Source organism: Aristolochia californica, unplaced genomic scaffold, assembly GCF_029961685.1.
Source record: "Aristolochia californica isolate CCGP_79_NKW_82.1479 unplaced genomic scaffold, dmAriCali1.0.hap1 SCAF_4, whole genome shotgun sequence".
Taxonomy (NCBI): domain Eukaryota; kingdom Viridiplantae; phylum Streptophyta; class Magnoliopsida; order Piperales; family Aristolochiaceae; genus Aristolochia; species Aristolochia californica.
In genome coordinates, this window is record NW_027182103.1 from 4,065,680 (window position 1) to 4,081,315 (window position 15,636).

General features: G+C 35.6%; 1 protein-coding gene across 2 annotated transcripts in view; it reads right to left on the bottom strand.

Moving 5' to 3' along the window:
• Positions 1–6,664, bottom strand: part of LOC137962861 (calmodulin-binding transcription activator 4-like) — a 50,262-nt gene extending 43,598 nt beyond the window's left edge. For both annotated transcript variants that reach the window (XM_068809971.1, XM_068809970.1), the window contains exons 1-4: positions 6,479–6,664; positions 4,972–5,097; positions 4,726–4,841; positions 2,890–2,978 (exon numbers count right to left, since the gene is read on the bottom strand). In XM_068809971.1, coding sequence (XP_068666072.1) covers positions 2,890–2,978; positions 4,726–4,841; positions 4,972–5,097; positions 6,479–6,494 — 347 coding nt within the window. In that variant the 5' untranslated portion in view covers positions 6,495–6,664. The remainder of the gene's footprint in view (positions 1–2,889; positions 2,979–4,725; positions 4,842–4,971; positions 5,098–6,478) is intronic.
• Positions 6,665–15,636: the final 8,972 nt, after the last annotated feature.

The following is a 15,636-nucleotide window of genomic DNA, read 5'->3' on the forward strand; positions in this document are numbered from 1 at the left end:
CAGTCCTAATGCTGGATGTAGGGCACACTCCACTTCTATCGGTAGTGTGTCTATCGGCATTTCTCTAAAGTGTCCACCACCGTGTCCCTCCACAGGACAACGACTCTCAAGTAGTAGGAAACATAAAAGTCATTACAGGGGGGGGGATGAAGTTCCTCCGTCATGGACTTCTAACCACAAATAATTTTGATCTTTTTGACGGGGATGAAGTTCCTCCGTCATGGACTCCCAACCACAAATAATTTTCATCTTTTTGACGGGGTAAAATAAATGATGACATGAGGCCACCTCTTCTTCAATAATAATGTCCCCAAAGAGACATAATAGTTGCAGCTGAATATAACACAACCATCTTTCAACACATATAACATGAACCAACCTTGTAGAAGGACCCATGAAATAATCATAATCCGATATAAATATTTTTTCTTAGATGCACAAACTTCATCTTTTGTGCTCCCCCTTTCTTGAATATTTTGGTCACATAAACTTATCCACAACATAAGGAATAAAACCTCTTTCTTGTACTTCTTCCACTTCTCCCCCTCAAGCTGGAATGTAATGGCAGTGATCCCAACTTGAAAACAATGGGCATAAATTCGGATTTTTCAATACAACAGAATACCAACATGAACTTTGATTCTTCCAATGCGATTATTTCTTTAAATATAGATCAAATTGACATGAAATTTTATTCGTATGAACCTAGACTTAAATATCTTTCATCCAAGTATAACTTCACTTAATAAAATATAATTTTCAGAAGATAAATAATCTACTATATTTTGGTCTTTGTCATCTAGCCAAACAAAATACTGTTTCTCCTGTTTTTCCAGAATGACCATTGACTCTTCAAATATCAATATCTCCTTATATAAAAATCATACCGAGAATTGGTTGAGTAGGTAAGAAAATAGACTTACGTATCTTTCTTTTGATATATAATTCTCCATATAAAGTCTCTTTATTGATAGCATAAAATACCTCAGAATTTGAAGCTTTCTACTACCGCACGAACTTCTTTTTCAATCTAACCTTTACTACTTCAAATATCGATTTCTCTTTGTAGATAACTCAAATAAAAACTTGGTTGAATAGGTAAAAGAATAAACTTACATATCTTTCTTTTGATATATATTTCTCCATATAAAGTCTAGTTCTTGATAGCAAATAATACCTCGAAATCACAAGACTGATGCTGCTACTCGAACTTTTTTGAAATCTGACCTTCGTTCATTCAAATATCGATATATCTCTGTAGATAACTTCGATTGGAACAAATAGGTTTTCTATAGAAAGTAGACTCAAATATCTTTCCGTAAGTATATAATTTGAAATATAAAAAACTACGTATAGAGATAAAAAACGCAAAGCAAACTACAGGTGCAGGGACTGAAAAAAATAACTACGAACCTAGACTTAGGGTTTAGGGTTTAGAGAAAAGGATCACATTACCTCCGTGAGTTGACCAAGTCAACTCACAGAACCAGCTCTGATACCATGTTGAATTTATGGAAAAGTGAAATACTTCATTGACATCAATAACTTGTTGTAATCAGAGTATATGAATCTCTATTTATAATAGAGGAAGGTAGTAGAGTCCAATTACAATAAAACTACCCTTGTCCAATTACACCCAAACTCTAACTCTTAAAGATAAGTCCTAACATAATTAAATAACTCAATATTGATAAAAGACAAACATAACTCAAACTAAAACTCTTCTTGGTCGTGACCCTAAGATAAAGATACTTTTGTGAGTCCTTCTTGATCTTCCAACTGAAGTAATAAGGACACCAGTTCATGGTAATCATTGTGGGTCCTACTTCTTATGGGCTTGGACCCATCTTGTGGGCCTTCCTTAGTCGTGTGGCCCATCTTATAATAATCTTAGATATGTGGGCTTGAGTTTATCTTCCAACACCATGGTGCCTATGGCTCGAGCAAAATAACCGGAGATTCAGCTCCAAGGCTAGCACCTCGAACAATACAGCTTCTCAGGCAGTGGGCCTTATCTCGAGTTGGTTACATACTAGGAAGGAGTTTGCCTCTCTATCGGGAGTTTCCCTTCGAAAAAATTGGGGTTTGATCGCACATATGGCAGGGCCCTATAGGAATCCGGTTATAGCCACCTGGGATCCTCCCCCTCATGACTGCAACAAACTCAATTTTGATGGCAGTGTTTTAGGCTGTCTTGGGCCGACTGGAACTGGTGGTGTTTTCAGAGACAATAGTGGAGACCCTATTCTATCCTATGCTGGGCCGGTGGGTATTGCTGATTCAAATACTACTGAAGTGAGTGCTCTTCTATTCGGCTTCCAAATCTTTAAAGAGCAGCTTCATGGCAAGCTGCTTATCGAAGGAGACTCAAAAACTGCCATCAGCTAGTGTTCAAAAGATAGCTCCCCCCCTTGGCGCCACGGGCTAATCACTGATTGTATTGCTGACATTGTGTCATCCATTCATTGTAATTGGAGCCTCGTTCCTACATCAACCAATTTTTTGGCTGATAAATTGGCAAAATTTGGAACCTCCCAGCAATCTCTCATTATTTGGGAAGGTTTCCCCTCTTGTAATCTGCTCGTTTGAGCTCTCTTAATAAAAATCAGCATCATTTAAAAAAAATGATAAAAATTACTAAAAACTTGGAGTTCTTTGAACTTCTCATAAATGATAAGAGGCACTTTCTTATCCAAAAAATGAGTTAACCTCCAACATCTTCAAAGAACTTCCAAAAACTTAAATGCTAAGCAAATGACACTTTAACCCAATGACTTTTACCCAATGCAGATGAGTGAGACCGATATCAACAAAGAATCACAATAAAAATTCTTCTTTTCATGCAAGGTGGACTATGGAGTGGCCAAGTAATAAACATCGAATACTTACGGATCTAACATCCAATAGCTTCGCCTCTGAAAATTCGGATTTTGCTCTCCATGAGCATAATAACAATTCAAAGTATCAACATTCCCAACCTGAACATAAAAATAGGGATAGTCACTCTACCAACAAAGTAAAATGAAATGTTTTGCTTCTGGTTTAATAAATTCATCACTTTCTAAAAAAAACAAAGTAAAATGAAATAAAAAAGAATGTATACTCACCAAATAGCAGTGGAATCCTTGCAAACATGTTAAACTGTATTTCTTGTCCTCTGGATTGGCATGGTGTCTAAAATTTATCTATTTACAGAATACTATCCATTTCACAGAATTTTCTTTTTTAGTCTCATAATTAGCAAAATGTGTAGAATAAGTTATCCAGATTTATGACAACGCCAAATTCTAGACATGGTGTTTCGGGTACAAGGAAATTTTCTTACGAAAAATCTCATAAAGAAATTTGGAATGGAACTTAGGAAGAAAGACAGGAGAAAACTGAGGGAGTCACTATCGAGAGCAAGAAAATCAGAGAGGAAGAAACTACATAGGTTATTCAAAACAGGTAAAACAGGAAGAAGACAGAAGGTTAATGAGAATCTTAGCAAGAGCTACAAAATAAAGAAAATGAGTGTTCTTTGGCCGTGCTAGAAGACACCTAGGCCCCACATGACACAGTGAAAGGTTGAAGCCAATCAAAAAAAGCATAAAGAAAGCATAAGAAGATAAAGTTACAAGTCAATGGCCACAAATTTTCAGTTTGAAGATCCTAGCACTCAATTACCTAGTAGCTGTAGGAGAACAAATCTTATGAAGCTCACTTATCAGGGTTGTTCCCATTGAACAACCTTTTGTAGTAAAATACAAGATTTGAACTTCAAGAGACTGTAAATAGTTATCTTGAAATTAGCACATCGTCAAATGCAGGAATAACTGTAATGATCAACAGGGTGTCATGGTGTAGTTGGTCATCACATCAGTCTAACACACCAAAGATTTCATTTTCATTAAAAAAAGAAAAAAAAAAGAATAACTGTGAGGTACCACTCTTCAAAGAAGAAATCTCCAAGAAAAGGATTGAGTACAGAAGCTACTAATAATGCCCATTTCTGTACTGGGTGGATAATAAAAAGGCAGTGAAGGCTTGGAATCATCAGTTATAGTGATCTAGCTGTCTATGAATAGAGAGTAAGACTGTGACCTATTTAAACATTTCTTTCTTTTTGTTCCCTTGAGGAGTCATGCGAAGAACATTTCTAGTCAAGAGTTTGCAGTAAATTTTTGGTGTTGGGAGGCATTATCCCATCATTAATTCCTAGAGTTTAAGGATCATCTATTAAAACCTGAAATCTGTGAAAACTATATAGAAAAGAAACATCCATTTATATAAAGCAACAGCTTAAATGATCAAGTCTTTCTTTTTGTTCCCTCTAGGAGTCATGCGAAGAACATTTCTAGTCAGAATTTGCAGTAAATTTTTGGTATTGGGAGGCATTATCCAGTCATTAATTCCTAGAGTCTAAAGATCATCTATTAAAACCTGAAATCTGTGAAAACTATATAGAAAAGAAACATCAATTTATATAAAGCAACAGCTTAAATGATCAAGACATCAGCACACAGTAGCTCTATCTAGTTCATTAAATAATTTTAATATCTAATTTTTTTTAGAAGTTCAATATCTAATATCACTTTATTAAATACAATATTTACAATAACCAGATTTAATACCATGCCATGTACTCAACATCAACTACTATGCAACATTTTTTACATCACCCGAGCTCACACTTAGTGCACAAGAGTCCATGAAGAAGAGGAAAAGAATGAAATTGTTACAGGCCTTGAGTCGCTCATGTGCTTCTCCAACAGTTTTCCCATCTCTCTTTTTTCGCCAAGCATAACCATCTTTACGGAAAAATCGATGGACCCTCCGATTGAAAAGGAACAGAGAACCACCTGTTTAACATACACAGCCTATAGTGATATGACTTCTCAATAAGACTGTTAGATCATTATGCAGAAACTAAAGCACTTTGGATTTGAATTAACTAAACTCTGACCAAATGACCAGAGTAGGAAGGATTACTTGGTGGATTTTGAATATTCCCTTGCATAAGATGTTGTCTTTCATAATTCTGCAGCAAAAAGAGCACCTCAGCAGTTTTCAACCACCGGTTTTGAGCTTCTCGATATAGCTCATTGATATCCAATTCTGGAGTTGATAAGGAACAAAATCAAAAAATAGTCTATAATAAACATGCAGTACTTTATACTTTATTAGTAGAAACTAGTCACAACCACCAGCATAAATTTCAAGAAAAAGAGTAATTACTAGAATTTTTGGAAACATGGTATTACATGATAACATCCTTTCCTGATTTGGGAAGTTTTCAATTTAGCGAATAACTAGTAAAATGCGCTTTTCGATTCATGAGACACTCATATTCAGCATTTTCTTAAATGAATATATGGTCATAATGAAGATTCCTTTCTGCTATAGACCAATAGTATGTCAGCATCATGAAACTTTTATACTTCTCCAAATGTTTGTATTGTTTCGAATGCAAACTGATGCCATGATTCAGAATATATGGAGGAACCAAAGTTTATCCTGAGGCCTTCTACATATTTTCACTTTCAATCCATAACCTTGAAAAGCAAGAGAATGAGCATTTTGCCACCAGGGAATATGAACTTACTATACAAGATTCATACGTTTAAAAAATAATACAATTTTTGGGAGATGAACTGTGGCTTTAGTTAGATTATGACTTCCCTTAAGAAAGATATGCCCAGGCTACAATATGTCTTTGACCAGTCTCTCAAGGCTTGTTTTAGTTTCTTGTCAAGTAGGAAACTCCAGATCAGAAACCACTCATGTCAAGCAAACAAGGGGCTTGAGTTGATTTACTTTCTTTCAAAGTATAAAACTTCCTCAGTTTTATTAGCAATTACAAAACTTGGTACGATAGAAACTTTATTAACTTTTTTTGAGAGTTAGTTTCTTTTTTTCTTTTTTCTTCTTTTTTTACTGCTGTTAGAATGGTAAATTAACAAGCAAAACCTGAATTCCTTCCCATTTTTATCCAGTTTCAATATAAAGAGTTTTACGTTTACTTGGGATTAACTTTGCAAACTATAAGGCAATCCTTTCTCCAATTTCCTTGCAGTCCATCTTTCATATGATTGTAACCATGTCGTGAATCAATATATGAATATTAAGACGGACGCAGCTTAGTCCACCTGTACCTATTCCATTGAGGGGGCCGACCCTGGCTTCACAGCCAAAAGAAACACAACTTCCCGCTTTGTGCTTCAGCTAGGACTTACTCATGAAACACAACTTCCCGCTTTGTGCTTCAGCTAGGACTTACTCATGAACACGTTTTAGAGAAAATCACATCATAACACAGCCAACGTAAAATCTTAAACCACAACCATCCGCTAGTAAAACAGAAAAAACTCAAGACCTAAAATCCAGGTGAATCTGGATTAGAAAAATTTAACTAATACAATTTTTTCAGTAAAAGCAAAAATAAAACAAAACAAGCGAAAAGAAAAAGAATGAAAAGAAAATATGCAACTCTACATACCTCTGGTTGCCATCATCGTCCTCGGTGTCTAACCAGAACCCAGACCATGAACCTGAAACCTCCGTAACAAACTCGTCACCTACCAGCCCTCAATTCTCAATCCTACGGTAACGGAGCTTCTGTGTCGCTCTGCTAAGAAATTCGAAGCTCGCGTTCTACCTTGGAGTGCAGCAGGAGAGGCGAGTTCAGAGCATTTTGCGACTGGAAGTACAAGGACGTCAGTTCATCACCTGTGGAGATTCGAATCATGTCGGTAGGTGCAAACCCACGTGTCCATTTCGGCCACCAGGGTCTTCAGCACGTAAATGCCACTAGTGGCCTGAAGCGTGACCGTGGCCGTGACCTGCAATAAACTAAATTATCCACTATCGGTCTGCCACGTGGCTTTTTGAGATAATTTCAACTGCCACGTAATGGATAACCGTAAAAAGTACAAAATACGTAGTCGATGCGTTGAAAGCGGAAAGTGGACGACCAGAAAATATCATTTTGTGTTTCACGTTGTCTGGAATATTGGTCGAGTAGCTAACGAGGCGAAGATCTTCTACTCTTACTGGACAATACTAAAACCAGGGAAAGAAGAAAATTAGGTTGACCAAACAAGCCTCATCAAGGGAATTACTCCTGTCCTTCCTCTTCGTTTTACACGATGAAAATAGAAAAACTCATCCTCCCAACTGAGGTGGCACCAAACAAAACCAGCTCGCAAATCGTTTGAGTTCGACCAGAAAAAAACTCAACTTAGTTTAGTTTTTATTTGAGCTCAAACTTGAAATAAGATTCGTTAAGCATAATAAGCCAAACTCAAGATTTTTCAAACTCGGTTTGTTAGCTCATGAGTTGATTTGTTATCACAGTTTTTTTATGAAAATACCTTTTACTCTAATTGTTCTCATCAATTCCCTTTTCAGTTAGTTGATAGTTGCTCTTATTTACCTTAAACCTCAAAGATGATCGATAGCTCAGCCCTTTTGGATCCTTCAACATCTAATGTTGTTGTTGTTTGCTAATAGAATAAATAGAGTTTTTTTTTCTTTTAGGTCTATTAAACTGGTTATTATATATTAGTATGCTCCATTACAAAGTCTTTAACTCCTTTGTGATAGCTTGTAGTTCAATGGTACTAAATTCATCACAATATTCTCTTTATTTAGATTAACCCAAACTCGAATATATGCAGGTTTAAACTTAGCTCGGTTCGATGCCCACACCTACTCCCAACTATAAGTAAACGACATGAGCATGTGTTTAGTCAACAAACATAAAATTTGAAGTTCATCTTCATCTTCATTTCAATCATCTACATGAACTTCATCTTCGGAATGGGTGTCAGTGTGGACGAGTTCATGTCCATTGGAAAACAGTTTCCAGTATTAGTGCCCCAAATGAGAAAAAACAGAAAATAAGAGAATTAGTAACTTGTAAGAGTATACTTAATTAAAATATAATACTTAAACATTAAATTAGGTAAAATAAATATTATTACTACACGAATAACTAATTTAATGTATAACTAAAATATATTAATATATTAATTAATTAAATTATATATTATATTAGTTAATGATTACTGTTTATCGTACATTAATACAGTAATTATGTGAGCCAATTAAATGTGCACATGATTAATCATAAAAAAAAATAACATTAAAAAACATAAACGAATATAATACATTTAGTTATTAATTTATTGATAATATATGATGTGTTCTTTAACATAAAAAAGTCATGATTAAAAGAGCGTGAGAGGGGGGTGCGGGGAGAGAGAGGGGCCCGACGTTTACTTAAAGTAGTTCTTTCTTACAGTCTTGCTTTAGCTCGTGAACCTTCTTGAGACTGAAATTTTTTTACTAAAAAGACTAATTGCAAGCCTCTCTAGTTTTCGGTTTCTGCTCATTTTCAAGTACATGTGTTTTCCACGAATCTGAGTTTTGCAAAGGATTTGAAAGGATATCACATCTATGGGGCACACAAATCCCATTACCACTTGTTACCAAAAGACAAAAAAAAAAGAGAAAAAGAAGTTCCATTACCTTTTGAGTAAGCACAAGTATGATAATACTTTCCTGTCTTGGTGGACTTGCTGCGTGCAAATTATGCATTTGGTTGTCCAGAAGAAGAGAACATTCCAATGATAAATATCTTATCACAGAGAAGTAAGCATATCTAACACAGGAAATGACAAAAGCATATCCCAGGCCAAAGAAGGGGGTCAGAATTTGAGTCAAGATTTCTGTCAAAATCTCACAGTTTCTCTGCACTTCCTGTAATTCCTCATGCTTCGATAAATTTGTTATGGAGACAGGGGAGCAGAGAAGGAGCTAATGAGGAGAAAATATGGAAAAAGGAGATATCATGGGAAATTTGTCAGGAGCAATGTATCACTTAAAATGAAATTAATCTTTTTCACTAGTATGACTATTCCTCAGTGACAGCTTAAATACAAGCATGAATATATGAGGTCTCTAATAAAGTGACTATAAATTCAAATTTTAATTATAGACTGGAAAAACTTGGAAGGTAAAATAATAAGCTTGAGCAGGGAGATGTAAAAGAGTCTATTTGCTTAAGATTTTGGGTTGTTCTTAACTCTAATGTCCCAATAACAAAATAAAATCCAGACAAAACTTGAAAATGGATGTATTTCCAATAAGGCTAGAAGATCAATTTCCATTAAAAATGTATGACTCACTATTATTTTCAAACAGCACAAGAAACTAGTCCACTCCTTCCTACACCCTAATTCCAGAGCCTAAACCCAAAAAAATCTTGACCTTAAAAACACAAAACCCCCAAAACCTTAAAAACCCTAATCCCTAAAAATACTATAAATCCTTATCCATAAACCCTAAACCCTAATTCCAGGTCCCTTAAATACCGAGCACCAAACCCTAAAAATAAACCCTAACCCGAATCAAGAATTTAGATCCTAAATCCCACAACTATGCACCAATAACCCCAAATTAGGCACTAAAACTAAAATTAAATAAAATAAAACACTAATTTAATGGAAAAAAATAAAGGTTTAGTCATACTTTCTGAAATTTGGGGAAAACCAAATCCGAAGGGTGAAATCGAAGCCGAATGGGGAAATCGATGCCTAATCAAAGTAGAAATTAAGCAATCGATGCCCAAATGTCAAAATTGAAATGGGAGAAATCGAACGAAATCAGAAGGTATTTTAGGGGAAAAGATAATAGCGACAGAGAAGGGAGTGAGAGGCCTGTTGGAATTTGTGTTTGTATCGACCAGGCCGGTCCTTGTATAAGATCCGTGGGGTTGTTTTCCTAATAGGTTCGAGCCTTTTAGCCCAATGGTTTCAACATGGTATCAGAATAGGTTGGTCCCGAGTTCAAGTCCCGCTCCCATCGAATTTTGTCCTAGGTATTTCTGGTGAATTTGTCCCGGGTTATTCCGGTGAATTTGTCCACGGGTTTTTCCGTGCGGGGGAGTGTTGGAATTTGTGTTTGTATCGACCGGGCCGGTCCTTGTATAAGATCCGTGGGGTTGCTTTCCTAATAGGTGTGAGCCTTTTAGCCCAATGGTTTCAACAAGTCCGAGAGGGAGAAAAAAGGGAGGCCGAGAGGGATAAGAGAGAGAGGGAGTCCGAGAAAAGAGAGGGAGGCACGAAGACGAGAGAAGGGGTGCGGGAGAGAGGGCGAACAAAATGAAAATGAGAAGAGAGCGAGAGAGGGAGGGTGCGGGAGAGAGAGAGAGGGAAAAAAAATGTCGAGGGTTCGAACCCCGTTGTTTCCTTCATCCGGATGATTGGCAAAAACGGTCGAAAACCAAATTCCATTTTTTATAATGTGGAGATGATATTCTGCTTCATCTCCAGCATCCAGATGACATGAAATTTGGCGCTCTACTAATGAGTTCATCTCCTATACTGAATAATGTGATATGTCTAACTTAAAAAACAATATTAATATTTTTCCCAATTCAAACTCCACTTTAGAATTTAAAAACCTTGTGTAATTGGAACACACGAAACCAGAGTAATATTTTCTTAGTGGGGAACATAATGGGAGACATTTTATATCTTAGACCAGGACATCCTTTTGACCACCAATTACATGGTCATGTTGGGTCTTATTTAGAAAAAAAACAACTCGATTACTATGGTAGGAACACACAAAAAAGCAAATTCGCCTGGAGTTTAGCCAAATAGAAATGTTTCAATCTCATCTCTAGTTTTTTGTCCAGTTGCAATCCATGGTTGACGTAGATAGACTTGACTTCAAACACCATCTTACCTTCTTTGTAAGTCCTAAGTTGATGTGAATAAATGGGATCATTAAAATTAACATGGAAGTAATTTTAATAACACTAAAAAGAGTATTTAAACTAAAAGTAATTATCCAAATTAACATAAAGGGTCCTACATTAAAATTAGATGATTTGAATTTTTCATAGATTATGTTGCATGTTATGTATCTTTTTGTAGGGGTGGAGGTAGTTCTGGGTTTTTAAAAAATTTATGTTTATCCTGTGAACCTTACTTGAACTTCCTATCTGTGAAAACCTATTATGGGTGAAAAATAATAAATTATAGAATTACACAACCTACAATATTTTACTGTAAAAATCCATGTAAATCGATTAAATTGACAACTTTTAACAAAAACATTTAAAAATTTTGTTATGAAAATAATGTTGTTAAAAATGGACTGAATCGATCAATTCAATCAGGTCAAACTGGAATGGACCGTTTTCCAGTTCTTATTTAGAAAAAAATAAATTTTACGATTACCTGAATCAGGACTAGTTCGATAATTGAAGACCCAACACTTGCATGAAAAACATCATATCAACTTACAAATTTATTGGATTGTGTTAAAAACTAATGAAATGGAAAATATATAATAAATCTAATGATAACATCCCATTTCGGTCTAACCCAGCTTGGTTACAACTTCCCATCTTACGAGTTTGATGATTAGTTCGGTTTTAATATTATCGATGAGAAAACGGGTCATTGGCTCATCCATGCTCTGGAAAACCCATCCTAGTCAAAATCGGATCAAGTTAGTTCAAGTTCTTATTTTATTTAAATAACTAAAACTACAAGAGGTCTGGAATAATTTCATTTTCGGTGCCGATATCACCAACCCATGTTTTCGAATAACCGATTTGAAAACATGTAAATGCTTAAAATGAGCATCAAGAGATTCTGAATAAACAAGTATATCATCAATATAAACAATGGTAAATTCAGAATAAGGAGCAAATATATCATTCATAATATTTTGAAATTCAGATGGAGCATTTTTCAAACCGAAAGGCATAACATTCCATTCAAAGTGACCAAAAGGGACAGTGAATGCAGTTTTATATTTATCCTTTTCATTAATTTGAATTTGCCAATATCCAGATTTCAAATCAAATTTGGAAAAGATTTTAGCAGAAAACAATCTGTCTAATAAATCTTTTTTATTTGGGATGGGGTATCGAATCCATCGCAAACAATCATTAAGTGGTTTGTAATTAACCACAAGTCTGGGAACACCTCGTTCCTTTTCTGCATTTTTATTGACATAAAAAGCAGTACAACTCCATGGGGAGTAAGATTTGCGAATTAATTTTTTATCCAATAGATTTTGGATTTCCTTTTTGCAGAGGTCTAGTAAAGCATGTTTCATTTGACTAGGCCTAGCTTTGGTGGGAATGGTTCTTTCATTGAACCCATCAATATATGGTAAGGACACAGTATATTTATGTCGATCCCAAAAAGCCGTAGGAATCTCACTACAAATTTCTTGGGTTAATAATTTCTGCAGAGAACTAATTTTCTCTTTGATATCTAGAGTTTCCAATTGTTGTTCAAGGGTTAACAACTGTAATTCTTTGTGTAGGAAACTCAGATGATGTTCTTTAACACTTCTCAATTCAGAGATCTCATTAATGAAGCTAATTTGAGGAGGAGATTTGAATGAGAAATAAATAGGTGTATTATTAACCTGACCTTGGATTCCATGATTATCGATGCCTTTAATTGGCATGATTTTCTCCAGAAATGGAGTACCTAATATGACTTGTTGAGTCATATTTTTAACTAATAAAAAGTCAGTTGTAATGCACTGATTATTAGTGCAGATGGAGGCATTATTCAATTTGTATTTAATTGTCATTTTGTCTCCATTGGCATTTGCCAAAGTTTGAGTGGTTTTCTCAAAATATTGGGTTGGAATCAACCCTTCCTGGATGCAGTTTAAGTCTGCTCCACTATCGATCAGCGCTGTCAGTTTAGGAATGACAAAGTTCTGATCAATCACCAAATTAATTACAGTATGCCATCTTTGATGGATGACTTTAGTAATTTGATTCAAAAAAGAACCTTCAGGTGTCTTTTCTGATGAACATGTGTTTTCACATTTTTGTTCAAGCTTTTTATACAAAGATTTTAATTCTTTTAATTCATGCTTGATTTCTTTAATTTCTCCTTGTAATGAGGAGATGGATATTGGTTGTTTTGAAGAGGTGTTTGCTTCATAACGACCAATAATTTCTTTCAAAGAATAGGGTTTTACTCCTGAGATAGGAGGATTACTCTTTGAAGTACTTTGAATTTGATCGAGATATTCTTTAATTAAATATCTCTTGGTTTGAGGATCTTCCTCTTGATCAATGTTCTCTAACATGCTGCGCTGCAGGGATGTCAGAACATTAATTTGATGCATTTGAGATACAGATTGGAGATGGGTACAACTGCAATCTGGATCTTCTGATTGACTGGATTGACTGGATGAGGCATAATCAATATCGTCTCCAGAATCAGAATTTAAGAGAATTTTAGCCAACTGGATTCTCAATCCTTCATCTATCTGAAGTTGGTTTAATTTCTCTTTTGTTTTGCATCTATTGGAATAGTGGCCTAATTTACCACATTTATAGCAGACAATTTTCTTTTTGTCTGGAGGAGTCCTTCGAGGAGGAGGTCTCCGAGGGGGAGGTCTCCTAAGGTCAGGACGAGTCTTGTGATGAGACTGTCGTTTGGGATATTTCCTACTCTGATGCGAGTAGGGTTCTCTCTTAGGATGAGAGACTTTCCCTTTACCCTTCCTTTGATGAGAAGGTTGGGGTCCTGTGTCACAAGCAAATTGTTCACAGAATTCCCCAAGCTCACGCTTACCAGAAATATTCTGTTGTTTCAGCTGAGCTTGAAGTTTTAAATCATTACATAGGGCCATTCCTTCTTGAATAATAGCACTGGTAAGGAGGCCATATGTATATTGGTGGTAGTTGATTGCACCACCTTCATTTCCTATTCGCTTTCTGACCTTATTGGCAAAAAGCGGAGGTAAGCCATCGATATATTTGGCTTTCCAATATTCATTATTGGCATCATTTCGTTGCATCACTCTACTGAGGAAAACATCTTTATACCATCTGAAATGGCTAAGTGTTTTACACCGCAAATTTTGCAACGTCTCCCTTCCCTTATCTGTTTGGGAAGTAAGTCTGCCAATAAAATGATGAACAATACAGGAGATTAAGGTATAAACTGCATCGTCCTCGCCTAGGTATGCAGGACCTGCTTCAGTTTTAATTACCTTTTTGGAATTATAAATTTCCTGGTGTTGTTCATGGGTGAGGAGATTATCCCACCAACCTTTTAGGATTCCCGAGAATCCAGCAGTTATCATTTCTGCTATTCCTTGATCAGAATTTTTATGTTGTCTACAGATGGTTGCATACATTAACATCCGTTGACAATGTTCCATTATCTGATATTCAGATAAGCCATCTATACTCCATTCATAGATGGTTCTCCCATCATAGGATTTTTGATCTAGATACAAATTTTCTTCATACAATAGGTCCTGAGGTGTAGGCCTATGGTAATATCTTTTGAGTTCTAGATCCCATTTCCGAGTAGATGATTTTTGATAATCCAATTTTTGGATACTCGGTTGATCTTGAATCATTTCCTGAAGAATTGCTTCAGTTTGTCTAATATTGGTGAGTCCTAAATCCTGTGGATTTAAGGTTTGACCAATCTCAGAATCAGAGTATGCTGAAGGAGTTAAATCTTCAGAATTATTTTGAGATAAAGAACCTTCTTGCAATTCTTCATCCTGTGAATGGTCAACTTCCAAAACATGTAGAATTGGTAAATGTTTTTGGATGTGTTGACTTACCACATTAGCCGACGTTTTGGGCTTTTTCTGGGCTTGTTTAATCTGCTCTTCCGAGAGATTTAATTTGCCAAGCCTTAATAGCAATTCTTTTACCACTTCAGAATTGTTATCTAATTTAAAGTTCCTGATTGGAACTGGGGGTTTGATGAGTGGTTTATCATTCATCAACAATGGTAATTTTCGAGAAGATAAGTCATAAGGATTTTGACATACCTTTTCGGTGACATCTTTCTCCAATAAATCTTCCATACGTGTCAGCTGTTTAACAATCTCACCAATATCAGACAAACTGAAGCAATTCTTCAGGAAATCGGTATCAGAGCCATGGAAGGCTAAATCTAGAATATCCAGGTATGAAGTGAACTAGTGATAAATTTTTTATATGTTAATCATCAGGAGAGTTAACTTAGTTCGTAATGTTATAATAGTTTACTATTCATCGTCATTCTTGTTATGATATGGGACGTCACCCAAGTCGCGTTGAGGTATGCCCGTGTTGCCGTTGCCGTGGATAGGCGTAGGCGTTGAAGGGCCACTATACTCTTAAATCGTTGACAGACGTGTATCTGATCAAGAAGATGATGAACAGTAAATAAATTATAAGCTTAGGAATCAAAGTTTGCTTTGTTCATGATTCTTATATAATAAGTTTATAATATGTTTACTTCATACTCGGATATTCCCCCTTCTGGTTCTTTTTTACCACTCGTGGCTGTAGGTTAATTTTAATTGTGTTTTTATTTTTGTGTTTTTATTTTTGACTTTTATTCCAATTTGTTTTAAATGGCATCCAGTAGTAGGAGTACTGGATCAGTTAAGAATGCATCTTTGGTTGAATATAAAGTTCAACAACAATTAAACGATTGGACAATTCCGTCCATCAAACCTACATCAATATACAAGAAAGGAACTTTCACCCTTTCTAGTACCATGGGAATTAAAACCATGGAACAAACAATTAATCTTGAAAATCAAGATTCCACTCTAAAATTATTAGAGTTAACAGATCTCAATAAG